Source organism: Chiroxiphia lanceolata, chromosome 12 (assembly GCF_009829145.1).
Source record: "Chiroxiphia lanceolata isolate bChiLan1 chromosome 12, bChiLan1.pri, whole genome shotgun sequence".
Classification (NCBI taxonomy): domain Eukaryota; kingdom Metazoa; phylum Chordata; class Aves; order Passeriformes; family Pipridae; genus Chiroxiphia; species Chiroxiphia lanceolata.
This window is the reverse complement of record NC_045648.1, coordinates 14,544,463-14,570,820: the sequence shown is the minus strand read 5'-3', so window position 1 is coordinate 14,570,820 and position 26,358 is coordinate 14,544,463. Positions and strand designations below refer to the sequence as shown.

At 39.0% G+C, this 26,358-nt stretch overlaps 1 protein-coding gene across 1 annotated transcript in view; it reads left to right on the top strand.

The window, feature by feature from the left end:
• The first annotated feature begins 610 nt into the window (after nucleotides 1–610).
• The window catches only part of ADAM10 (ADAM metallopeptidase domain 10), a 44,165-nt gene continuing 18,417 nt past the window's right edge, over nucleotides 611–26,358 (top strand). Inside the window, exons 1-4 of the mRNA XM_032699919.1 lie at nucleotides 611–818; nucleotides 8,449–8,599; nucleotides 20,656–20,774; nucleotides 22,731–22,889. Coding sequence (XP_032555810.1) covers nucleotides 764–818; nucleotides 8,449–8,599; nucleotides 20,656–20,774; nucleotides 22,731–22,889 — 484 coding nt within the window. The 5' untranslated portion in view covers nucleotides 611–763. The remainder of the gene's footprint in view (nucleotides 819–8,448; nucleotides 8,600–20,655; nucleotides 20,775–22,730; nucleotides 22,890–26,358) is intronic.

Genomic DNA, 26,358 nt, shown 5'->3' with positions numbered 1-26,358 from the left:
TCAGGGAGCTAAAATAAAACTCTAAAAGTAAGTAAAATAGTTTCTGCGAGGGAAAAAAGTGTACCTGGTAAGCAGGTTAAGGAAACCAGAATAAAACGCTAAATTAATTTCTGCAAGAAAAAACGTGTATGTGGTAAGGGCGTAAAGGAAACCAAAATAAAACGCTAAAATCAAATTGGTTTCTGCAAGGAAACCCACGTGAACGTGGTCAGGGGGATAAAGCAAACCGACCCGTGCGATGTGTTTACACTTTAAAAGGACCCAAATTCCCGGCCCGGGGCGCGGCGGAAGCGGCCGTGGAGGCCCCGCCCCTCCAAGAGGCGTGTCCTTTCGGACGGGATGGGCGTGTCCCCGTAGCCCCGCCCCTTTCCGGGCCCCGGCCCCTCCCTGCGCGCGCGGGGGGCGGGGCGAGCCGCGCGCTCTGGGCGTGTCCCGCGGCCCCGCCCCGCCGGCCGCGTCGGGAGCGCGCGCGGGCGGAGGGAGCGGGGCGGGAGCGCGGGGAGCGGAGCGGAACGAGCGGGGACAGCGCCGCCGGGAGAGCCGGGGAGAGCCGCCCAGCGCAGCCCGGCCCGGCCCGGCCCGGCCCAGCACAGCACAGCCCAGCCCGGCCGACCCGCGGCCGACCCGTGGGCGGGAACAGTCCTCCGGAGCGGCGGGGGACAAAGCGGAGGGAGGTGCCCGGCTCGCCCCTCCCCATCCCGGCGCCGGCTGGGGCGGATGTGCCGTGGGTAGGCGGCGGCGGCGGGGCCTGCGGCCGGCGGAGATGGATCTGGCGGGGACGATAATCCTGCTGTGCTCCTGCGCGGCGGGCGCCGGAGGTGAGGAACCGCCCGGCCTCGCGGGGCCCTGGCTCGGGGCCGTCTCCCTTCCTCCCTCCCTCCTTTATTCCTTCGCTCCCTTCCTCGCCCCGCTCTCCGGGGCTGGGGGCGGCGGGCCCCGCTGTCCGGGGCGTCCCGGCGGCAGGGCCGCGGCTGGGCCGGGCTGTCCCCGCTCCGCCCGCCGCTCATCCCGCCCGGGCCGCGCCGCGGGGCCCGCCCGGCGCCCCCCGGCCCTGCCCCGGGACCTTCCCCGCCGGGCACCGGGGCACCGCTCCCTTTCCTCTCTGCTCTCTTCTCCTCTCTCCCCCGGGCCCTTCTCCCTACGGCCCTCGGCGGTGCTTTCCCTGCCCGGCTGTGCTTCCCTCCCCCGGGACTCTCCTCACGGTCCCGGTGGCCGCTACCCGGTCCCTTCCCGGCGGCCGCTTCCCTGTCCCCGACACCAGGAAGCTCGGGCGGGAGGAAAGTTCGCCTTCGGGAAAAACCCCGACTCGTCTTTTATTTCCTTAAGTGTGGTCATGCCTTCGGCGAGGGCTCCCCCTCTCCCAGGCCGGAGGGAAGCACGGCTGTGTTTGTGGGGGACGTGTAACTGTCTCGTTATCCCGTTATCCCGTTGTGAGTTGTTTTCCAGCTTTAGGGAGCCGCGAGGGTGGTTTCTCCACCGCGCCTGGTAATGTTTAATTGGTCCAGTCATGGCAGGGAAATAGTTTCGGTTTTGTACAAAGAACAGACATTGGAAAGGGTGGACTTGCGAGGGTGTTTCTAGAGAAGTATGGGTGGAACAGCTGGTAAAGATCGACTTCCTCTGTTTCGTTTGGCACCTCTCCGGTTTATCTGGGCTCTGCATCTGTGCACATCGAGAGTACGCTTAACAAAGAAACTAACCCTGCATCCTGGTCTTTTCCAAGTTCTCAAAAAGTAGCATTAAAGTAAAAGGAAACTCTAGTAAGTTGTACTTGTGGCTAAGGTGTGGGATAAAAAGCAAGGAGATGTACATGGTCAGAAGCCATCCCGTTATTTGTATTAGGGGTGGTTACACAAAAGGCTGAGTTTTCCTTCATAAATTCTTGTAAACTATTGAAATATTTCAGTCTTAATTATTGGCATGCTTTCAAGGCCTCTTTGTTTTCTGAACTAAACGGTGCTGGCACAGAATTGATTTGAAATGATTCATTAACCAGTTGTGAGGGTTGTTTCTGCTGTTCAATTCTAGGCAGGCAGTTATACCTTAAAATCATAGTTAACATGTAAAGTACAGTCTTCTGGATATATAGAAGAAAGTTCATGAGGGGTATTTTACTTTAGAAATTCCTGTTAATTTTTTTCTCTGAGGGAAGAATGGGCACCTTCAACATTTCTGGGTGTTAGGAAGCACACTTCACTAGCAGGTAACAGAAGTACATGCCTTCTGGTGTTAGTAATGCAGGTAAATCTTTAAAGAAAGATTAATAATGCTGGGTAGAAATCTAGACATAATGGCCAATACACATCTCCAAAATGTCATAGGGAACTTTTTTGGTAAAAGTCTGAACGTAATTTTGAAAGGTTTAACATAATTCTATATTAAATTAAAATGGCTTTTTAAGATTAGAATGGTCTATTTTATCTGTGTTCACATTTCCAGAGTTTCTTAATACTGTAAATGTTTTTACTCACTGGAAAATAAAGTTCTTCATTTGCATACCTTTCTTCTAGGCAGGCATTAATATCTGTTTAGAAAGGGCAAGTTCACGATTCGTAACCAAATTACTGTGAGAGCAGCACAAACTGGAAAGAATTGAAAAAACCTCAACAATTTACCTGTTTTGTTTGTGTGTGGTGCATCTTGAAGCTAAGTTATGCTTGTCTTTAAAGTTGTCTAATTTTAAACCACATAGGTATTAAACAGTACTAATTTTGAAAATTGCATTAGTCTGCACTCTTTAAAAAATTGCTTTTTAGTGTGTCGAGTCTAAGATTGGAGTATTTTTACGGGATACCTGAGTTTGAACTCTTTCAGAATTACAAAAGGCTTTGTGCCTGTATACCATGCAGGCACAGTACATACTTTATTGTAATAGTCTTTAGATATAAAGGTATAGATTAACAGAACCAGCTGTAACTTCAGCTTCAGTGATTCATACAGTTAGGTATGAATCACAAAATCAACATTTAAAATAAGGTGCAGCATAACTTGGATAGTTTATTTGGGGAGAAAGGTTAGCGAAATCTCTTGGTTTTGTTTGAAAACTATTTTCTGTTGTAGTTTATTTTGTTCTTAAAATTATGTGAAGGGAATGTAATTAAAAGCAATCACAAATGAAATGTGCTGCAATGTCTGTCTTAGGCTGCTTTGTAGCTTTTTGAATGTTATGTATGTATGGTTAAAACAGAGAAGTTGTCAGAAACTTGGCCTAATGGGCCCAGAAACACGATTAACCCGGGTTTGGCATTAGATCATTTTTAGGGCTCTCTTAGAAGTCTTTTTCTTTGCTTCCACTGCATAAAAATTACCTTTATAAAACCAGTGGTCCAGTAGGTCAGTTTGAATGCAGTTGAACAGTATAAGAAGGAAAAGCCCCAGCATTTACTTTGCTTTGGTTTTGTTAGTAATAGGGGAAAGGTAGAATTTAGCTTCTAGTATATGGTGTCTACTCGAGATAAGATATATGTACCTTGAATTTTAAGAATTGTTTTGTAAAAGTTGAATATGAGTGTTTTCCCCAATATCCTTGGAATTGCTTGGCTTAAGGGATCTTTTAATAATTTTGATGTGTATAAAGTGGTACTTAATTTGGGCAACGTTATTGGCAACTTTCAGTAGCATGCTTTGTTGCATGTGATGGAGATGCATGCAGGTTTATTAACCATTACTTAATTATCCATATATAATTATGTTCTTAAAAGAATGGAAATAACTAATAAAACCTCTCCTTCTACCCGAGGGTCATTAAAAAAAGGGAAAGGGAAATAGAAAACACAAAAGGGAACTACTGAGAGCTAAAAAAAACCCATCATTGCAAATTTATGATAAATAGCTTGTTTTCACTGGTACAACACACTCATCTGTGTTACTAGGACTTCTGAGTTGTGTCTTAGTGTCTGATGCTGCTGGATATTGAACTATGTATTTCCCAGTGAGGACGAGAGAAATTCTGTTTTATTCTGGACACATGGGGGAGTTGTGGGAAGGCATTTATGAGCTATCAGCATCTGAGTGATGTAGTTTGCATCCTTACTATAAATTGAGAAGAACACAAGGCTTCATTAACATGGCAGCACTCAGCCTCCAGCATTTATTTGGAGTTTAAAATAAAAACATTATGAATTTTATATGTCTGGGGGAGACAGTGTCTAGGAAAGACAGCTGTCAGATGGTTGTTTCAGAAATGCCTCTGGTAATTAAAAGTAAATAAAATCAGGTGTTTAGATAGTAACTTCGAAATACTGTTGCCCAAGAGCCTCAGGCTGCAGTTCATTTATACTTTTAAAAGATCCAAAGGTTCAGTCGTGCAGTGTGGCAGAGCCACTGTACTGAGTTACTGCTGGCTGGTGGTCCTGCCCTGGCCGTGCTTTCCCACCTCTCCTCCTGGCATGAGGAGCCAATTCAAAGACAAGAAATTATCGTTTTCCACCAGATGTGAGACTTCTGCTGGTTTATTGTGCAGGCCCAGCCTGGTGGGGAAGAAGAGCTGGGACTTGAACAGGGTGGAGAGGAAGAAGGTAAAAAAAGCAGCGGACGTCTGCTTACACTGCTGGTGCTGTACTGTCAAACCATGCCCTAAGTGTGAGCTTTCAGAGAAGGGAAATGATCCTGGCTTGACTTCTTGGTTACATGTTTTTCTTTCACCAAAAATTAACTTGACCAGAAGAGAGAGAACATTTTTCAGCTGAATCAGTTTTAGTGCCAATGCAAGGGAAGAATAGAAACGGCGTAGAGGTGAAAGGGCAGCGGGCCTTGCCCTTCTACTGCAGTTATGGAACTACAGTCTGGAGAAATTCTTCAATGAAGTTCAAGTCAGGAGGTTTATGGTTGGATTTCTGGCTTGCTGTACACTTAAGCACAGGAGTGCTAAGTCTGAATGCATTGTGCACTCTTTAATGTCCCATGTAAAGGAAGTATTTTTTAAGATACGTAACCTCTACATTGAAAACAACTTGATGTAAATCTTGCTTTGATTATCTTAATTAAAATTATAATAATAATTCTCTACAAGATATTTATCATATGCTGGCATTTCAAATCTGCAAATCAGTGATGATGCTTGCAGTTAAAAGACTTGTCTGGTGAGTTGGCTGCTGAACAATGTCTGATACTCTATCAAGCCATATTCTGTGCTTTTTTCCCCCACTAAGAAACTTGAGTTGTGTTTGAACTGCTTGCATTTGTCATACGAGTCTAAATCTGAGTGATTTAATGTAAACTTCACCTTTTAGAAGTGTATGCTCAATTTATCCTTATATGAGAAGTTAAATGTTGTAATCTTTTACACACACACATACATATATATATAAAATTATTAGATATTTATGTTTACAGTGGTAAGCTTTCAGTACTGTTTATTAATAGTCATCTTTTGGGGCATGGATTGGCTTCTATGAGGATTTCCTCCATAATCTTCCCAGATACTGAGATTATTCTGACCTGTAGATCTCCAGGCGCTCCCCCTTGAAGATGAGGATGACATTTGTCTTCTGGTTATCAGGAACTCCCCTCCATCACAATAACATTTCAAAACAACTGTTGCATGTAGGTGCTCAGGGTGTGCCAGGAAGCTTATAGCTAAAATGACATGGATGACAGATTTGACCCTCTGCATAAACTCAGTCAGAAGGTTAGAATGTGCCTCAGACTCTGCCTGTCCAGTGGGATTTGTGTTTGTTCAGAACAACAACTGTAGATACCTTTCTTCACAGCTCTCTAGGGATACTGAGGAGTTGTATATCCTCATACACAAAAGTCTTTCGCAGGGACTGTCACATTGAGATGTTTGCCCAAATGCTCTGTCTGATTCTGTTTAGAGTCATTCCTCGTGTTTAGTTCTCAGCCCATGAGAATAAAGCTTCATTCCTGAAGGGAATTTGTCATAGGAAATGCCACATCTAGTTTAGCAACTCTTTAGAAGACTTTTTCATACAGAATCTTCTAATCACAGGAACTGGAGCAAGAGTTGTACCTACCTCGTGCAGCTCAGTGAAGTCTTCTTTGCAGTGTAATAAACTTTTACCACAGGATTCTGTAGACTCCTGTGTTACCGAGGTTGAGCTACTTATTAAGCTTCCTTTGTGAGGAAGATAATCCTTTTTGATAAGTAGCTGGCTTTATTAAAAGGAGATTATGTATCAGTTGCAGACTTTGAACACTGTATCAACGTTAATGTTATAGCTACTTCTGGAAGTGGAATAAGTTGAAGCCTTGATTCCAATCCTGTCTGAAGTCCCTTTTTGGAAAAGCCACGATACTGTAGGTGTTAAGAGCCTGTTCTGGTGAAGCAAGAAGAGAGCAGCAAGAGTGTTTGTGTTAAGTGTTTGCTAGGAGAGTACTTAAAACATGAGGAGTTCTTTAAATTTTGGAGAAAGGGAAAAGAAGTAGCATTGTTTCCCTGTGTGATCACAGAAAGCGTATACATTTTTTGTTAAGGAAATAAAGGGTTTTGCTTAAAACCATCTCTGCTTTTGCTTGACAGAGAGAACAGTTATAAGACTTTCTAATGTCAGTAGTCTTTTGCTGTCCTGTCACAGTAGTTAGCACTTAAAAACTATTCTTTGTGCCTCAGTTAAATGCAGTCTCTCATCTTTCCACATGGTCATGAGACTTGGATCAGGTCCCAAGTGTTATTGGATTTTCAGTAAGTTGTCACGCTTCAAAACTTTTTTTTAGGTGCCTAAAGTTGTTTAAAGTGTATCTTGCAATACTGAGAAGAAAAATGGTCTGTAACAGTTTAAGGAGTGCATTATTAAGAGCTTCCTACCACAGAAAAGTTAAAATTTAATTCTGGAGCACAGAAAGTTAAAAGTTAATTCTGGAGCACAGAAGTTTACATGTTCTGCAGCATACTAACTCCTTAGATTTGATCAAGTTCTTCAAACAAGTTAATAATGTTGTATTCTAGATTTAGGTTCATTTAACAGTTAAAAATTTGAGTCTTAGCTTATACCAGTTAATTTTGAAGCTTGTTTGCTTTAATGTTGACACTTTCGGGTCGTACATCTGGAATTGGAAAGCATGTATCTGTAGTCAGGCTCACATATCTTGTGCATGGTCTCAGGCTTATCTGGTTTGGTTTATAGAAGTTCTTGGGCTACAGGAGGTGTTTATGCTTCATTTTGTGGAATTATGTTGGAAGTAATTAGAGAACCATCAGGCGGGGACAATGTCTTGCATCCTCAAAGCTCCTTCTGGTTATTGAGACTTTGCGATGGTCCTGTGTCTTATTTGGGTTAGAATTCATATAACTTGCTTGAATAACACATTTTAGATGTTTAAGACACCTAAGACACACTTTCTTTTCTGGAAAGCTGGATGAGAATGGACTTGTATTTTGAGACTAAGAGTGAGAGAAAATTAGGATTAAGTTTTGTTGGTGGACTGTATTTGCAGTTAACGATGAAGAGTCAACATTTGCAGAAGCCTGCGGTACTGTGGGGAAATTTGAGTGTGATTTATCTGCAGTATAGCATTACTTGAATTTTAAAAAGATATGGCAGTATCATCTTGTGCACATTGCTGCTAAATGCAAGCATTGCATTTAGAAGTATTAATTTACTTAGTTGTTTTTTAAATATCTGAAGAAAAATATCGCGTATAGTCTCTGAGAACTTTCACATATAGGGTGGTCTGAGGTTAAACTGATTATGATATAGCCTTTTTTTTCTTGGAGAATTCAGAGTTCTTGTGGTTTTCTCCACAAGTTGTATTTTGGGTTTTTGAGGGTTAGTCAGTGCCTCTGGACAGTTCTGCATGTCTCTTCCTCCATCAGGATAGATGGGTCAAAATCTTCCCCGTTTCCTGTTATGAACTCTTAATGTGAGTTTTAAATATTATCCTAGAAGGAAATGTCCAAAACATACTGAAGTGAATCTACATCTCTGCAGATACATTTTAATAAGACTTTTCTGTGTGGCAGAACATTCCATGTGATAGAAAATGTATTGCTACGTGGCATGGCTTGCTCTTAATTTTCCTGGATATTTCAAATGGAGAATATAAACATTCTGAGCAGATATTGTGGTGTCATGACTGTAGAGTGAAGTAAGCAGAATTCTGGGGGACCAGAAGAAAGATATTCAGCTGTTTTACTTCTCATTTTGAATCAGGAGTTTATTTCTGTAACATTTCTCAAGCATTCCGGTCTAGAGTGATGTAGTTTGCATTGTGGGGTAGTTTTGGAGTAAATGAACTACACTTGTTTTGATTGAAATTCAAGTGGAAGATGCCTTCCAAGGTCCACCTGATGTACTTGTAACTGCAGATGTGCATCCAGTCTGTAGGACTGGAGTAGAATGAATCTGAAGTGTACAAAGGAGAAAAAAAGCTAAAATGGATATAACGTGGAACTTGGGTCCTCATCACCCACTGTGTTGCCACAGTAGTGTGGTTATAACCTTAGTAATTTTTCAGATATGCTCAACCTTACTTGTGTCTCTCTTTCAGGCCAGTATGGAAATCCTCTAAATAAGTACATTAGACATTATGAAGGCTTGTCCTATGATGTGGATTTGTTACACCAAAAACACCAGCGTGCCAAAAGAGCAGTAACCCACGAAGAGCAGTTCTTGCGCCTGGATTTTCATGCTCATGGAAGGTTAGTGAGATTTCAAAAGCTGTTTGTTTTAAATATTTTATTCATATGTGTTTTAATTATAGTGAAATGTAAAGGGTGAAATAGTCATTAAAGTAACATTAGCTAGAATACACTGAATTGCAGTGTACAGTTTCTATGGAGTATTTGCTCTCGTGTCCAGTATAAGTATGAAATTGTTTATAATTGCTCATTTGGACTTCTGATGGTAACTGTTAAAGCACTTTGAAGCCTAAACAATGGAATCATACTGGGAACAGAATGGTAGTTAATTCTGAGTTTATAATGCAGCTTTGGTATTTTTATTTTATTTTTTTTTTTCAAAAATTATACCAAACAGCCTGAGGAGATTTAATTGAGAAAAAGTAGAACTTCAAATTGTATTTGAAACTACAAAATAGGCCAAAACCCCTGTTCTATGTGTACTGGTGTTATCTGACTTTTTTTGTGCTATTGTTGACTTTAGTGATTATTTGACATGGGGAAAGACAGTTGTTGTTAGAAGACTTTCTTTGCCTTCAATTAAACATATAAGATCCAGTACAAAAGTCAGATATTCAGTGTGACCAATTGTGTATATTTTGTAGGTTTCACTTAGGAAGATCCCTTTGTAATTTAGAATTGCCTGCTTTTTGTATAACTGAGGAGAAATAGGAAGAATGTTAAAGTATTTTTGTCTGTATCTTCGTTTCATTGACTCCCTCCTTTGCAGCACCACTGTCTTAATATATTTTAGGACTGTGCAATGCCCTTGGTTTTCTAGTTATTTCAGTTACAATTTAAGTATTTAGAACTTCATAAATAGTTGTTAGCCATATGTAGAAACATAGGCAGTTTGACAGAGCAAATGTAAAACCAGGTCTCCTGAATGTGCTTGGAATATTGTTTTATGATTAAGTGTTTTGCTTCTGTGCCAGCTTGTAATTTCTTCAGGGAATGAAGTGTTGTTACTGGAGGTTTATGATGTAATGACTGAATTTCAGTACCTCCTCCCAGAAGGTTGGCATTAGGGTGGTATTTCTAGCTGCTGTAAGACTGCAACCCAAATCATAAATTTGAAGCCCTGTCCTTAAAACCATGTTTTTGTGTGTGATTTTTAGTCCAGAGAATTTTATTGTATAAAGAAGAGTCATATTGCTGCTGTCTCTGCTGTAACTTCACAGTCTGTACTCTACCCTATTAAATTGTTCTAATAAACAAGACTGCAGAGTGAAAATGCTTCAGAGGCTCCTCACAGTGTAAACCTCTCCACTTTTAGATCTCCAGCAAGGTTGCAAGACAGTGAAGTTAAGTTTCAGTCTAATGCTGCCACTTTTAAGCTGCAGGCAGGTGGTTAATTCAGGCTTACCAAAGTGTGCACTACTGCAGAGAGGAACAGGCCTGACTGCATTCCCAGCATCAGCCTTGTGCTAGCACTGTAGTCTTAAAGCCATGCAAGGAACAGGGACTGAGAACTAATCCAGTTGAAAATTATTTGGAAAAAAAAAAAAATCAGTATGACTTGAAAGGGTGATACAAGGAGGATGAGGCCATTCTTTCTGGGAGCAGTCCACATTTCAGTCCACTTGAGAGGGTTCATCTTGTCATTGGTAAAGATCCCATGATAATCTTCTGTAAAACAGAGCTCTTAGTTTAACCACTGTGTTCTATCTGTGGTGTTAAGGTGGGGTGAAAATCCTTATTACATAAAAATGGTGCTGCACCCATGATAATGAGGTCTAAAAAATTTCCCCTCTTCCTTCACAGATCTCAGTGACACCAGAGCTTAGACAATCAGGTTTATATTTTGGTAACAGCTACTATTACTCATGAAGCGTTGATATTTATGTGGAATTGATTCTAAATCCCTGTACTCTGAGGCACAAATCCATCATTAACTCCATAATTTAGGATTTTGGTAGTTTCCTGCGACACATCTAATGTTTTCTGCCAAAGAGAGGGTAGGGCAGGCTGTAAATTTAGTCCAAAAGTCCCTGTTAATCAGTTTGGGTGTCTTCTTACAAAATATTTTCGTTTTGCTTTAAATATGAATTAGGAAGGATCAAGTGAATTGTGTTTTACTTCATAGAGCCTGTTTGTTAGCTTTGAAGGTGTGTAGCAGTGTATAAATAGGGTTGGCTTTCTGCAGTTGCAGCTAGTTTATTGTGAATAACTGATTTATGTCATCACTTGTGGCAAAATTAAAACCTTGCTATCAAGTACTCTAATTACTTTGTGTGAAGGTAGGAAATAAAGCTTTTGCAAAATATTTTAACCATTTAGGTACAGGCCATGGACTCTGTACTGTGTTATTTAAATACAGGTGATGAAACTTGAAGGCACTGTCAACATGAGGTTTGAGATTCTGAAAACTTACACCTGATTTTTTTTGAATGGCCTTACACCAAAACTTTAAGCTGGTTTACTGGCACCCAGCTGTCCAACTTTCATCTCCTTAACTTAATAAAGGTGCTAAGCAGCTGCTACTTACAGGTACTGAAATTATAGTCTTGTGTTTTGATTTGGGTTCTGATGAAATGGCTGCCTTTTGTAGCCAGGAGGGCAATGGAGAAGCTGTCCCAATATTTCCTGCCAGCAGCACGTGGAGCTGGCTGGGCTGCAGCAGATCTTACACTGTGTCTCTGGGACCAGTTGGAACCCTCAAAACTTAATCTTTCCATATGTGCCAGAGGATGCACTGGCTGGTCATGGGGCCAGTCAAGGTGGGAAAGTGATTTGACTGCTTATTTTTCAGCCAGATGAATTCATCCTTCCATTCAGTATATAGGCAAACGTGCTGTAAGAAGAAAGAGGGCAGAACTAAGCAGCAGAGGTGAGAGGGAGGATGCAACACCAGCCTTTTCAGTGGCAGTGCTGGCATATCCAGATTAGCATCCATCAAACTTAGCTTCATTGTCCAGGAAAAGGCTGGCAGCTACAAGTGTTTTAGGATTGTGTAAGTAGCATCTGTCCTTTGCAGTAGACTGTTTAGATTTAAGAACTCTATCTCATAGTGCCCTTTTTGTTGAAAAAGGAAGAAATAGATCACAATTTAAAATATTATATATTTATACCAAGTTAAAGTGACCATTTAATCATTATAGTGTAATAATGAAATAGATTCTGAAATGATGGAATTAAACTCAAAGCTACCTTTTTTTCACACTAGACCTGGTAATTCTACAAATGGATGTATAATTTGTCATCACTAAGAAACGCTGCTTTATTTAACCTTCATCTAAAAGTCAGGTGTCACACAATTTACTGCTAAGAACAGATATTTTTCAAAATTGTTGTTGTTTGGTAATATAAAATGCAACTTGTTATGCAGATGTAATGGACTACACTGAACCAGCCACACTATTCAATGCTAAAACACCAATGTCCTGTGCTGAAACTAAGCTGTAGATACTTACAGTTCTTTTGAATAATAAACCATGTAGTTTAGATTAGTTGGCATTACTGTTTCACCAGTGGTGTAAAATGTGCTCATTTCTAAAATGAAAGGAATATGAAAATTTAAAACCATCCTGGTTGTGTGTCATAGCTCTTCCACCTGCCAGTTTATACTGAGTGTTTTAGTGTGAGTTAATTTAAGGTGCCCTTTGAGTCCAGGGGAGGCTCACACAAAGTTAATGAATGCACAGTGCTAATACCAGGAACTCGATTAATATAAAGTAGTTTTTGAACCCACCTCACACACCCCATAAAAAACCCAAAAAACAACTACCCCAAAAGCAAAACACAGCACAGACACCCCCCCAAAAATACATGTGTTGATTCATAGAAGAGCAATGCCTTTGGCACCAGCTTGAGATACAGTGAAGCAATTTAATACGGAGTAACTCCCTTTTGCATGTCAGGGTAATGTCAGTGTTTCGAAAAGGAAGTTGGGACATCACTAAAACTGACCTTGTATTTTATTCTCATTTATGACCTAATCGCAAAATGTGTGCTTGGACTTGGTCACTTACTGGAGATGACCCTTCCCAGGCAGAGAAGCTACAATAAGCATTTGCAATATATTAATTGTAGAATGTCTTAAACTGTATTCTTCTGAACTGTAGTAAGTCAGAAAAATGCCAAATACTTCAGTGATTTCGTTCTGAGGGCAGGGCTTGAAAAACTTGGATGACATCTGATGTTCTAACTTTATTTTTTTACCTAATGACGAAATGGTGAATTCCTGAGACCCTGATGCATTCAGAAACAGGGGAAAAAAGTGTATCTATGCAGTGTTTAACTCTATTTTCAGTCAGCTTTTTATTTAAGGCATTCCTAATAGCTTATGCTTTCTAATTTTTTGCCTGATTTGCCCTGTTAATTGTCCATCCACACCCACTTGTGCTCCTTGTGGATTAGTTGATGACTCTTGCTTGGGAAAGTTGCCCACACAACTTGAGTACACAGTTGAATTTTCAAGTGGTACTTGAACACATGATAACACTGCTTATTACTAAATTAAAGATATACTGAGAACTTCTTTCAGATATCTTGCAGTTTAGCTGCATTTTTCCGTCCTATTTTACCTAAAATTTTATTTTTTAAAAAATACTGTACATTGTTAAGTTCAGACATGTGTGTGGGAATATATGATCTATACGTGATCCATATATAATAGGAAAACTGTGGACCACTAAATTTCAGAGTTTTTAATTGAGTCTGAGGGGTTTTGTTTATTCTCGGTTCTGTAGTAATCTGTAATGCTTCTATTGCCTTCATAATTCAGAGATGTTAAATGTTTGTGTTTAAATAAGATAGTTGTAGGCTGTGTTTGAGTAGGTTATGAAAGCAAAGGAAGATACTGGCACAGAAATAGTATTTCATAAGTTGGATTTTAAAGGTGACGTTCTGAGCATGCTGCCATGCTCAGATGGACTGAAGTAACTGAGCTGGTTACTCTTGGGTTGAAGAGGACTTTATATTGTCAAGTTTAAGGTTTTGTTAAACACTAGTTGCTCTTTTGATGGTATTTAATTAAAGTACTTTTAAAATTGTGCATACAGCATAGTGCTCAATTCCTAAACTGGCTCTGTCTTCTATGTTCCATGAGCCTGTCTGAACATAAAGCAAATTCAGTATTACTGGACTAATCTGAAAGTATGTGTTGTGTCTCTTCCAGTTCCATGTGCACTTTAACACACTCCTAAACAGACTAACTCCTTAAATAGGTTGGTTTAGTGGTCATCAAATAAGACTGACTGGTTGGCTTTTGTGAACTTAGGAGATTTATTTTCATGAATTTTACCTAGTGGATTTTTTGCAGGGTTCACTTACTGCAATTCATTTTAGGCTGTCCTGAATTTAAAAAGAGAAAAATAGATCTCTTTAGTTCTTGCTATAGTGTTTTCAGAGTTATTAACTGCTCTGTGACAATTCTTCAATTGTTACGTATTTATTGTACCTCTTAAGTTATATACCTTGACAAATAACTTGCCAGGCAAGAGACCTGTGAATTAGGTCTCACTTTCTACACTTGTTTTGTCAAAAAAAAAAAAACAAACCCAAACAAAATCTCACCAAAACTAAACCCACCCTATGTTGGTGCTTGTAGGTAAAGTAGTTTTATCTTGCAGAGAACTGGGAAACAGGGATCTGAGTTCTCTACATGTTTTTTAAACGAAATGAAGCTAAAAAATTTTAGAGGCTGGATCTGTAGGTGAGATGTTTTGCGTTTTATGAGTTGAAATACAGTCAGCTGGATTATGTGTAGCCCTCAGGAGAAAAGGTGTTTGGTGTTTTACCTGGGTATGTGTAGGAAACACCTGGTATGGTGGTGTTGGACTGGTGAGACAGCCCAGCTGAGGTGCAGGGTTTCCAGCTGTACTGCCAAAATTGGTATTAATGGTTTACAGCTTTACTCCTTGGCCAGCAAACTTTAGTAGACGTAGCCTTACTCTCAAAAAGCCATATTCTTAAAATGGAGTGTGGTGTATTATCAGCTAGCAAGTTTCTCTTCGATGTCTTTTCTTGTTTCACTAAGAAAGCTTCTTTCTAAACTACTTTTGTAGTTTAAATTCATGTGGTAACTTCGCTTGTGCTTTTATTCTAGTACATCTTTACCTGTTTATTTTTTTGATTTCTTGTTTTTGTTAGAACATGGCACTGCATGTAAACGGTCAACTTTATGTAAATACAAATGCAAAGATTCTCTTCAGTAAACAGGAAACCGAGTGATAGAATCTGCACTGAACTTCCCAAAGAAGTTTTACTGAAAGGGGAAAAAAACCCTTAACCTTGACTAAAGACTATTCTGCCTTTAAAATCTGTACAACATCCTCTTCAGGACAGAGAGATACTTGACTGACTTTGTCAGGGTGTAAATTAGCCAACGTGTAGCTACTTGTGATCCTCCTTGGGTGGTTTGTGTTATCTCAGCTAGCTGATGTGTTTGCAGCTGTGTATATCAAGAATAATGAGTGGCAAATGGCTTGGGATGAAGGCTGTAACTTCAGTTGTAGTGTTCTGGAATACCAAGCTTAGCAAGTCTGACTTCTGAAGGTCAGGAAAGAAATCTCTGAATAACCACAAGTGTCATCCTAGAGGTGTCAGTGGTAAAAAAACGTAAGCTGCCAGTGTTCCAGCTGGGATTGCTGAGTGTTAAAATGCTGCAGAGGTTGGGTTTTAGATAAAGACTTACTAGAGGATGATTCTACATTTTACCTGCATCTAGGCAGGTAAAAGAAAGAATGATACACCTGGAGACCCTATCATGTGCTGTTTCAGAGATAGGTCTTTACTGTAGGTAGCAGGACCATGGGAATTATCAGTTAAGTGATGGAGTATGTTGTGTGGGTTTAATAGTAGGTTAAAACAGTGTAAAAAAATATCCATGTGTGATGATTCTGTAGACTTGTGGGTAGTATAAACCCATTATTAGGTTGTTAAGCTGCTTTCTACTTAATATAATTCAGAGTTGGAATGAGTCTGAGAGTCTTGTGGGAACTGAGTTTAGATTGTGGGATGCCTGATGTGGAAGCAGTTAGAAAGAGCAGCTCAAGTTATTATCCCCTTCCATTTATAGACCCCCTCCCATTTTTCAGAGAAGAGAGTCTTTTGAGTTCTTACACAAAAAAGTAAGGATAAAAGACTTGCACCTCAAGCAGAACAGTATCTTCTAGATCCTGACCTGTGAGGAGGCTCGTGGAAGCACAGCTGCAAGGATTTTTCTGATTCCTACTGAGAAGAATAGAGTGTGAACCTAAATGGACTCTCCTTGTACCCCAGTCCCATACCATGCTGCTGCCACACCATCATCACCTTCTGTTTCCTTTTCCCAGCCCCTTCTTCCAGCTGTGGAGTAACTCCTCCATCTCCTTCTTTGCTTTTTTCTTTTTTTTTCCTTTTTCTTTTTTCCACAACCTCCTCTGGTCGCTGAGTGATTCTGCCTCTCAGCCTGACACTGGTTACAGCAATTTGACCAAGAAAAGGCAAACACCAAGTGCCCTTTTGTGCATCACTGATAGTGGCTTTTTCTGCCAGTTTTGGGAAGGTCTGCAGACTTGTTATCAGTTCGACATTCCATTGTGGTGAAATCACTAATCTTAGAAGGTAACTCTCACTAAAAAGAAATGGAATAGTAGATTAGGCACGTTAAACCTTAATGTGTGTTTTACCAAATGCTGTCAGTATGTAAACAGCTTTTTTTTTTTTTCTTTTAAAATGCTTTTTCTGATTAGAGCGTAGGATTGTCATAACTCAAGCACAGGGGTTTAGCTCAGTGTGGTACTCTCAACTAAATTTTTTCTTTAATTATGACTTGAGTTGGTATGTTACATACTTTTTAAGTCTGAGATAGTCTCCCTGAGGTAAGCTAGAAAGAAATAAAAATCCACCTCTTGATAGTCTTCAGGGTACTGTCATTAATGAATAAGATGTAGTTTATTATCAAAGCAGATTATATAACTCTATATATAACAGTTTTAACAAAATTCTATCCTCAACCAAATGAGCAACCATTTAGTAACTAAGTAACAGCTTGTTACTGTATCAGTTTCAGATACCTGTAAGATAAAAGCAATAACAAATAAGCAAGGTCAAAACTTTGTCTGAATTGATTTAATTCTGTTGTATAGAATCACTGCTGCTGGGAAATGTGATCTGCAAGGGAGTAAGTGTGTAAATAAAAGAGGCATTATTTTTCTGAAATTAGTTAATCTCCTGCCTGGTGTGTAGCCAGGCCAGGGAATTGCTTAGTTTACACTGAGAACTCAGTACGCGCTGTAGAAATAGTAATTACTAAAAGGCTTATTTGAAGCTTTTTATTTCTTCCACTGTGGCTACTTTAGAAACCATTTTCAGGAATGATATAGACAAATTTGTCTAACTTCTCTGGAGTCTCCTGTCCTTGGAAGAATTCATGAAGTTACTGGATTTAAGCCAGGAAAGAAAACTGAGGTGCATTTCTTTTGCATCATTTTGAAAAGGATTGGGATTAGCTTATGTTCCTTACAAAAAAGAGGAAGAAATACTAACTTTGAACAAGTTTAGAGTGAATGTTAGGAAGACCTCTATATTGGGTGAGATGCTGAAATGGATTTTGTAGTGTCTTTGGAAGTTTCTTACTGAGAAATTAGGGTGTTAAACTGGATTTTTTTAGGGGTTCCTGCCAATTATCCATTTGTTTGAATCAATTATTACAGTTTGGAGTCTCCCCACCTGTAAAGTGGCATCTTTTCAGTGCAATTTATTTCATTGGCACTTCTCAGTAGTACATTAAGATGTCTCTGCATAGTCATAAAAAGTTGTTAATTATTTGAAGTAGAGATGAATAGATGCTTGTTTCCTCCTCCACCTCCCACTCTTTTCCCCCCCTGCAGCCCCAAGTTGTCTCTGTTTCCCACTCCCTCTTTTAGTGTGGGAGAACTAAAGGAGTATTTGTCAATTTTTCATTATTAAGAAGGTGAACAGTCCAGACAGATAATCCTGTTCCTATCAAGTATGTTGAATGACTGAGAAAAGACCTGTCTAAAAATAACTGTAAGATGATCAGGTTATCTAATAGTTTAACTAAGTTAAGAAATCAAATAGAGAATTGTTAGTGTGAAGCACAGCTGAGTTGTTTTGTATTTGAAACAGTTCTCTAAGTAGTTCTCTAATCCTGCAAATAGAGCCAATTTTATTAATAAGTAGATAATTAGCAACATGGGTTAGAATTTGTAGTGTTTACGTACCAATGTGGAAAGTAGGAAGAGGCTGAAAATTAAAGGAGAAAAAATGGAGACTTCCTAATCTTTAAACTAGTGAAACTTTTGATTTGATACACCAATCTTCTAACATTTTGAAGTGACAGGGTAATTTTGATGGAAGGGTATCCCACACAGAACGAAGAACCATTCCCAACTTCAGTAGGCTCCACTGAGCTTCCCTTGCTCCCCCAGAGCACGTCCTGCAGTGTTGACCATGTAGGCAAAGCTCAAGACTGACCCTAAGGCGTGGTTAGATGAGAGTCACTGGTGGCAGCCCAGCAGCACCATGTGCTGAATGTCCTGCTCAGCTGTGAGGATGAGGACAGAGATGACTTGGAAATTGAGGATACGCTGGATGGCTTCTCAGCTGAGACCTGGAGCTCCCTCATCTCTGTACTTGGTGTTATATTAAGCTAAATTTGGTCTATCCCTACCTTTGATTCTGAGTCCTGGCTTTTTCCCCCACCCTGCTGGCACAGGCAGGAGTAAGTACATGAGAAGCCCTGCATTCTCTTACACAGTGCACTTCAAAGAAGCCATAGAAAATTGCTGATGCAGTTGAGTGTTAGAAACAACTGCTCCTCTGTTTTATTTAAAACTAACATGAATACAACCAGAAAAATCTAATTTTGAAGAAATGTTTTTTGCACTTCTGAAAGAAAAGTGCTATATAGACTGAGGTTTTTTCAGAATACCTCCTTTCTTTCATAGGAAAAAAATAGTTTTAGCCATAAAAGGGGCTCTTGCTGGGATTAGTAGATATTTCAGTTCATCACAGACAGAATTACAGACTTCTTAGGGTAAGAAGTCTTCTATCAAATAGTATAGACGGGAGGAGAGATTCTAGAGGGTCCGGGACCTCTTGCCATTTAACCTGAGTTCAGATGCAGTTAGAGTCTGATCCATCCTGGAGTAACTCTGGAGAACTCAGTCACAGGGAAACATCAAACTAAAGTGGAGTTCAAATCTGTATAACACCCTGACCTGAGCAGTGTATTACATCCAAAGTGAGTACAGCTTTTGGAAGTACTTGAATGAAGTTCTTCGGATTTTGTATCAGTGCTGGTCTTAATTCTTTCTACCTGTTTGTTTTTAACTTCTGCCCCATGAGAGCCATGTAAAGGGGCTTCAAGTCTGCACACCACCCCCCTCTCAAACTATGTGCTGTGCAATCTTGTAGCATTCTGTCCTAGGATGTTTCTCTAGGTTGCTTGTTCATGTTATCTCCTCTTCCTCCTGAACCTCTATGTTACCAAAGGCTGTTGTGGCACAGGTAGTAAAAAGGCGACTTGAAGAAGAGGAATTCTTGTTTCTTGTTGTGTCTCAGTGACTCCAGTACTCAGGTGCATCTGTAGTGAACTGTTTCTTCCTTTGTAACAGGAAAATACATCTATACTGAAACTGTGATAGGAGCACTGCTTGGCTTGGCACAAAGCCCAAGTGCCAGGGAATTGCTGAGGTTTAACCTTCCCCATCCACCAGCCACATCTCAGCATTTCATAACCTTGTAGTAGATACCTCTAACACACATTGCCAGAGGAGAGTACTTGCTTTGAAGCTTTGTTGGTGCTGCAGCAGCAATAATAAATACGGTGTGATTGTGAAATGCTGTTTGTGTTAGAGTAGTCAACATGAGTCACTACAACCCCTCCCAGAATCTGAGTGTAGTCATGGCTTTTTTTTTTGATCTTGAAGTTTGCATTGTAATGTACAGTTGTTTCAAAACACTTATAACTGTGGTGTCATATTTAGCATACAAGTGAAGACTGAACCTATATTTTGTGTATGCTTCAGCTAATTGCTAAAAAGTAATTAGATTTAATCAACTTTACACTGTGGTGCTTATTTGTCTGGGCTATTTTGCTGTTAGCACAGATGGATACTAGCTTTCAGTGTGAAGGTCAGCTCTATGATTGGTATACTGCTCACATTTTTTTAGATGAAGACTGACACAGATGTAGTCAACTTACTTTTTCTGTCACAAATTGGTGACATAGCTATAATATTCCTTCAGTTTCATGGTTGTGCAGAAAGAGAAAAATATGGGAAGAAAATCAACACTAAAATTGGAATGGGCTGAAGTTTCAACAGCTTCACTGATCTGTACTTGCACAATATGTTTATACAAAATTTAAGAGAATACCAAATGAAATTCTGAAGCAAGCTAACAGTTGTCAAGGTATGAACTCATATAATGTCAGGCATTTTAAAACACTGCAGTTATGTTGCTCGACCTCAATGAATGAAACTTCTGTTTTCATACAAACAAAATGTATTATGTTTCATATAAAGATCAGCAGTAGGATTTGCATCAAAGAATGTGGTGCTATAATTTGAACAAGATCATTCAGTGAGTAGAGCTGTTTACATAGTTGTGCATGTAACTCTACCAGTTTGGGTATTTTTTATTAGATGCTGTTGCCCACCTTATTTTTTTGAGTTTCAGTTGAAACACTAATTAGCTCACCTACAGTTCATTTACATTACTTAAATGTCAGCAGTGAAAGTAAAATAAGTGATACTTGTTCTTATTTCTTCTGCTTCAAAGTACTGTGAAGTAAAATAGTTGCTTTTTTCCTTAAGCTACATGTGTGTCTTCTGAAGGAATGGGAGCAGGCATATAGTCCATGTCAGCATTTTAGATGTATGTGTTTAACCCAGTTTTCTGGCTTAAATCTTGTAAATTTAGCTGCCTGTATCAAAAGCATCTAAATAATCTTGCTTAAGGAAATCCTTCCAGTCTAAATCTTGTGCAGTATAAACATTTTCTACAGATAAATTTTACAGAGTCTGCAAATTGTTTGCACAAAAATGTTGGTTAGAAGTGCTTTGTTTAGTGCTTTTGTAATTGAAGCTCAAAGCCAATTTACCATCTTGTTTTATTCACTTTAGACAATTCAACCTTCGAATGAAGAGAGATACATCTCTTTTTAGTGATGACTTTAAAGTAGAAATATCAAACCAAGTGATTGATTATGATACCTCCCATATTTACACTGGACACATTTATGGTAAGTAGTACAACACTTTAAAATGCATGAAAGTGCAGTAATTTTAAACAGGAGGGTTTTTTTAATAATACATGCAGAAAATGAGTATCTGTATGATTAAATTATTGTTAAACTTTATTAATGTATCTAGTGCATTTGAACTCCATCTGCTTTTATCCTCATGTAAGAGTTCACATGTAACAAGTGAGTATTTTATCTAATGATTTTCATATCCATAAAACTTGAAGTTTAACTCTGCTTAGGAGCATACTCTTCACAGATGCCTGATGCATCTAAAAAAAAGAGGAAAAAGCTGTATGCATTAAAGAAAAAAAATCAGGTACATTCTTAGTTTAAAGGAATAGAAGGAATATAGAGCTACCATCATTAAGGGGAATATACCTGATTTCAGTAAATAGCAAAGATAAAATTGGTTAAAAAGGAAGAATTAAGGAATTAAAAGCAGATGAAAAGAAGAGATGGATTAAGACTTACTCTGGTCTTCTGTCTGTTTGGTTTTGCTGGAGATCTTTCTTAGTGATGTCCTGCAGTTTTGACTGTGAAAAGTTGTATATACACTTAGGGCTTCTTATGCATCTAGCAGACCAGTCCAGGTGTTCTGAGTAGGTCACAGGGCTTTTAGGGTGTGTGGGGACTTTTGTTGCCTTTTTTTCTTATTTTGTGAAATTATTTCAGGGAAGCTTTTGGGTGCTTTCCTTATTGCTAATGGATCAGATTAAAGGATCCACATGAACCTACTCCCTGGGCTTACTCTACATTTTCTTTTAATCCTCTTTATTATGTTATTCAAACTAACTTGATACTTGTAATAAAGATCATGAACAAAGTTAGAGTTCAGTAAATAACCTGTTTTGCACTTGATTCTTGATTTCCATTCAGATCAAGAGATTTCTTTCCAAGTACTCTGAAATTTCCAAAGATCTGTGGCTTATAAGTTTATTCTATTAATGTACATTCTACTAGAACATAGTCTGAAGCAAATTTGTGATCACTTGCAGATCACTTACAAATATCCGAAAATGAATGTTCTACAAAGCCTACTTTTACTTTTTGGTGTTCTCTCCAGAGTTGTTTGACACATCTTCAAGACATTTTTCCAAATTTCAGTATGGTGTATAAGCTTTATATAATTCTTGGTAATTGTTAATTAGGAATTAATACTGGTTAATGATGAGTAAAGTTCTGATAATTTGATAGTGTGATTCTGAACTTTCTTTAATTGAGGAATCTGTAAACAGCCTTTGAGTAATTTTTCATCCTTTGTATGGAAAAGGCTTGTTGAGATGCTGCATGTTGTAGCTGTCAGTGATTAAACTTTGACAGTTGCATTTTTCCAGATTATGAGTGTTTCAAATACAGATTCACTCTGTGCCACATTTAAACCTAGCTACAGTTTTAAGAGGCTTATGCTTGCAGAGAAAAATTGATGTCTTGAATACAGGTACATCTTTCTTTGAAAGCTTTCAAAGTTCAGTGTGTGCTCTGATTCTATGATTTTTTTTTTTTAAAATTTATAATTGTATGAAGGGATGTATAAGGACAGGATTTGGCTGCAGGATTATATGCTGTATATGTAACAACTTTAAAATATATAATTGAATTCTTCATTATATGCTTTTAAAACATGTCATTTATGTACCTGATTAGGAAGGTGTTGAGCTTAGTGACTATGATTTTGCTATAACTGTGTGTCTTACTGCTGAATAATCTCAGTCTTAAAAAATCAGACACAAACTTTCTGCCAGAATGTCTTTCTGCTGTTGTCCAGAATCTTATTACCCTGGAATTCATGCAGGTTTTTAGCAGTTGGGAACTGGTGCAGGATCAGGATAATTGTGCATGTGTCATGTGTTAGCACTCTGCTGAACACCCTGGGTAGTGTGATGCTTGAAGTTTGCACAGGACTGAAAGCTTTTAAAAGTATAATAAAAACTAATGCACTTTGTCCCTTAACAGGTGAGCAGGGAAGTTTTACTCATGGGTCTGTTATTGATGGAAAATTTGAAGGATTCATCCAAACTCACAGTGGGACCTTTTATATTGAGCCAGCAGAGAGATACATAAAGGACAGAAACCTCCCGTTCCACTCTGTCATTTATCATGAGGATGATATCAGTGAGTACTTCCATTTTGTACTACACATGAAATATTTTTTTTATTAGATGTCAAAACCTGTAAGCCATTTGTAAGCATCAAATGAGACTTTTTCTTGTGTATGACACTGTGAATTGTGCTGTCCTGAAGTGATTCATGTGCAATTATGGTGAGAGAGATTTCTGGCAAACCAAAGTGAGTCTTCTTTATTCTGCCATTTTAAGAAGTCCTGAGCAGTCAGGGTTAAATGTGTAAGCAGTACATTTTGTACCCAGTGGGTACATGTTTCTTTTGAAAAATGCATTTTTAAAATGATCTATACTGATTGTTCTTCCCTGTGGTCTGAAAAATAAAAGATAATAAAGGTTTAAGCCACTGAATAATTACCTGTATCTTGTGAAGGTGGCACTTGTGTGAAATAAAAGCTTCCCCCATGTGCATTGGTCACATGTCTTCAGAGGGCTCGTTTGCAGAGGTGGTGGCACCCAGTATGTCCCATTTTACACAGCAGCTGATGGAAGTGCACAGTGCTTAAATTTGATGAGTATAGACCCAGAAATCTAACTTTAGTTGTAAATGCCCAGAAGGATGAAAAACTACCATGAAATGCTCCTACATCTTCAGAACTGCTGCATCAGAGTTCTGCACTCCCCCTGCCTGTTTGTGTGTGATCAGTCTCCAGGTATAAAACAAATCAGTTTTATTTGATGCTTAAGTAACTTCATGCTGAACCTCAAAAATACTGCAATAAAGTTGTGGATTCCAAGTTTGAATCCTTCCAAGTAGGTGTTGGCAGAGAGTCAGTTTAAGATTATCTTTAGGTTATTGAAGCTAACAAACTGTCTTGCAAGCTAACTTTATGTATGACTCCAGTCTTGCTTAAAAATCAATTTAAACCACAACTTTGTTTAAAAATGTATCCTATTGGGCCATTGCACAAACTCTAGAAGGTTTGAGTTTGAAATCTCATTTGGAATTGGATGAGGAGACTTGTGTTAGATCATTAGAAGTCACTTGAACAATTCTGATGATGATATACTTAATAAATCATCTTCAAAGTACATCATAATGAGACTGCGTTGAGAAAAGAAATGTCAAAGAGTAGGAAGCTGGATGAGGAAAATTTCTGATTGTGATTTGGCTTTATGTATTATCATTTTCTCTGTGCTGTAAGCCAGTGAGAAGCACAGGGTTATTGCATATTGCTCTCCTTGATTGCTTCTCTTGTATAAATGCAGTGAAGAGAAATGATCTTTCTCTGCTAAAAATTTAGCAAGTTTGGGTGGACTTTTTTGTATTTCACATTCAGTGGCAGTATGTGTGCTGTCTCTGAGTATGTTAAAATTGCTGTGAGTCCTTCCTGTTGTCTCATTCTGTAAACATGATTTCTAACCCCAAATCAAATAGAATTTCCATCATTTTAAAGAGCTTGTGAACGAGTGCAGTTACTGAGTTTTGTGTACATTGTGGGCTGTACTTGTTTTCTAAGTGACTCAGTGTATGTTTTCCTTGTGCTTACAAGACCCATACTTGACAATAAACTTTACAGGGTAGCATTCCATACTTTTGATTCTCAAAGAGAAGCTGCAGCACATGCTGCAAAGCCTTGCTGGTGAAAATCAGAAAGTGAGGAGGCAGCTTGCCTTGCTGGGTGCAATTGGATATTACTGGGATTGCTGCTGTAACAGGAGAGTAGTGAGGAAAAGTAATTAAAAAAACTACAAGAACCTATTGTGAAACCATAAGATACATTTTTCCTAACGTTTCTGTGAATGATTTGTACGTACTTGTAAGTTTTTTATGTCTTATAGGTCTCACTGAACAGTTCAGTTCACTGCTTGATAGTGGGAATGGTGGACTACCACTTATATAGGACTTTGTGTAAATAAATCACCATCAGGTTTATAAAGGGTTTTATTAACCCTGTTGTTGAAAAGAGGGGGAGGAGGAAAGTAAGAGACATAAGGCAGTGATGTGCCCAGCTTTCAAAGGGTGAGACAAGCAAGAAGATTGTCTCATGTCCCAGTTCCTTATGCTGTAAATAGTGAGTGACTAAAAATACTCTTCACTGTTATCAACTGCTGACAGAAATAGAACTGTACCTTAAAGAAGCGGATAAATTGATTTTATGAAAGTTACTATTGCTGTTTTGTAGAAGTGATCTCCGTTGAAGGAGTAAATGGATCACTTGGGAAGTGGAGAAAGCTAATGATGAAATTGGTTCTTAGTAATGTCTTAGTAAAGTGAACGGGAGCAGGATATGTTGGGGTGTTTTTAATTATTCAGGTGCTGGTGCTTTGGCCTTCACTGTTTTTCCTCCTGAATCTAATGCATCAAAACCATCAGTTAGAAACAAAATCAGATTATCAGAGGGGATTGTCTAAATCTATCCCACATAAAAGCAACAGTACAGCGTGGCTTCCAAGTCACCAAGTGAGTGAGCGCTGCTGCTTGCTCAGCGTGGTTGAAAATAGCCCCTCCTGGAGAGAAGTCTAAGCAGCACTATTTAAAAACACTCCACTCCTGTGGGTTGCTGCCAGTGCAGTCTGATGTGCCTGTGTTCTGATTGTATGGGTTCACTTTTTTCCATGGTATCTAGATGCCTCCAGGATTTCTGTGGTCTGAAATATCTCAAGTGTACAACTACTTCTGTCTCTCTCTGAACAGTGCTTTTGAAGCTAAATTATTTTTGCCTTTCGTGAGAGCTATTTTTGCATTGAACTGCAGCTCCAGAAAAACTCCCAACAACTCCAAAAAGCAAAGCTTTACAGCAGCTTTAAAAATCAGAGCAAGTGTGCTAATTTGTTGTTTTTAATCTAAAGCTAACTCTGGTGAAATAGAGTCAAACCACTGGTTTGTTACATAGGACAACAGCAATAAAAAAGTTCACATTTCTAACTAGGGAGAGACTGAGGTAAAAAGTCATCTTTGCTTTAATTTGGGTATTTTTTGGTCACCCATGTTTCAGTCTTTTGAAACAATATGCTTTTTAGTGCTTTTCAGAAATCACAATGCAACATATGATTAGCATCTCAATGAGTTCTTATTCAGTAGTTAAACAAAAGTTGTTTTGTAAATGGGGATTATATTGTCAACTTTATAAGGCAGCTTTTGTGTGTTACAGTGGATCTGGTGACCAGGGGAAGCCAGCCTTCTATTCACGACTTGAAACACAAGTTGAATGATTTTAGTTTCTAAACCACTCTTTGATCAAACTGTTTTATAATTTAGGGCTAGAAAGATGCAGATTGCTGTTTGCATTAAAACATTCTGGAAGCATTTCTTTAAGTTCATTTGAACTATATTTACTTTATTTAAATACTGTTTGCTTCAAGTGTACCCCTGAGTTCATGCTGTGAAATACAAAATCTGTATTTTCTCAGATCAACAATACACAGGAAGATCCTGTTCAGACCTTCAGGAAAATTAACATGAAAGAACCATATAACTGAGAACTAAAAGTGAAGTGTTTCTTAATTTTGCAAAACCC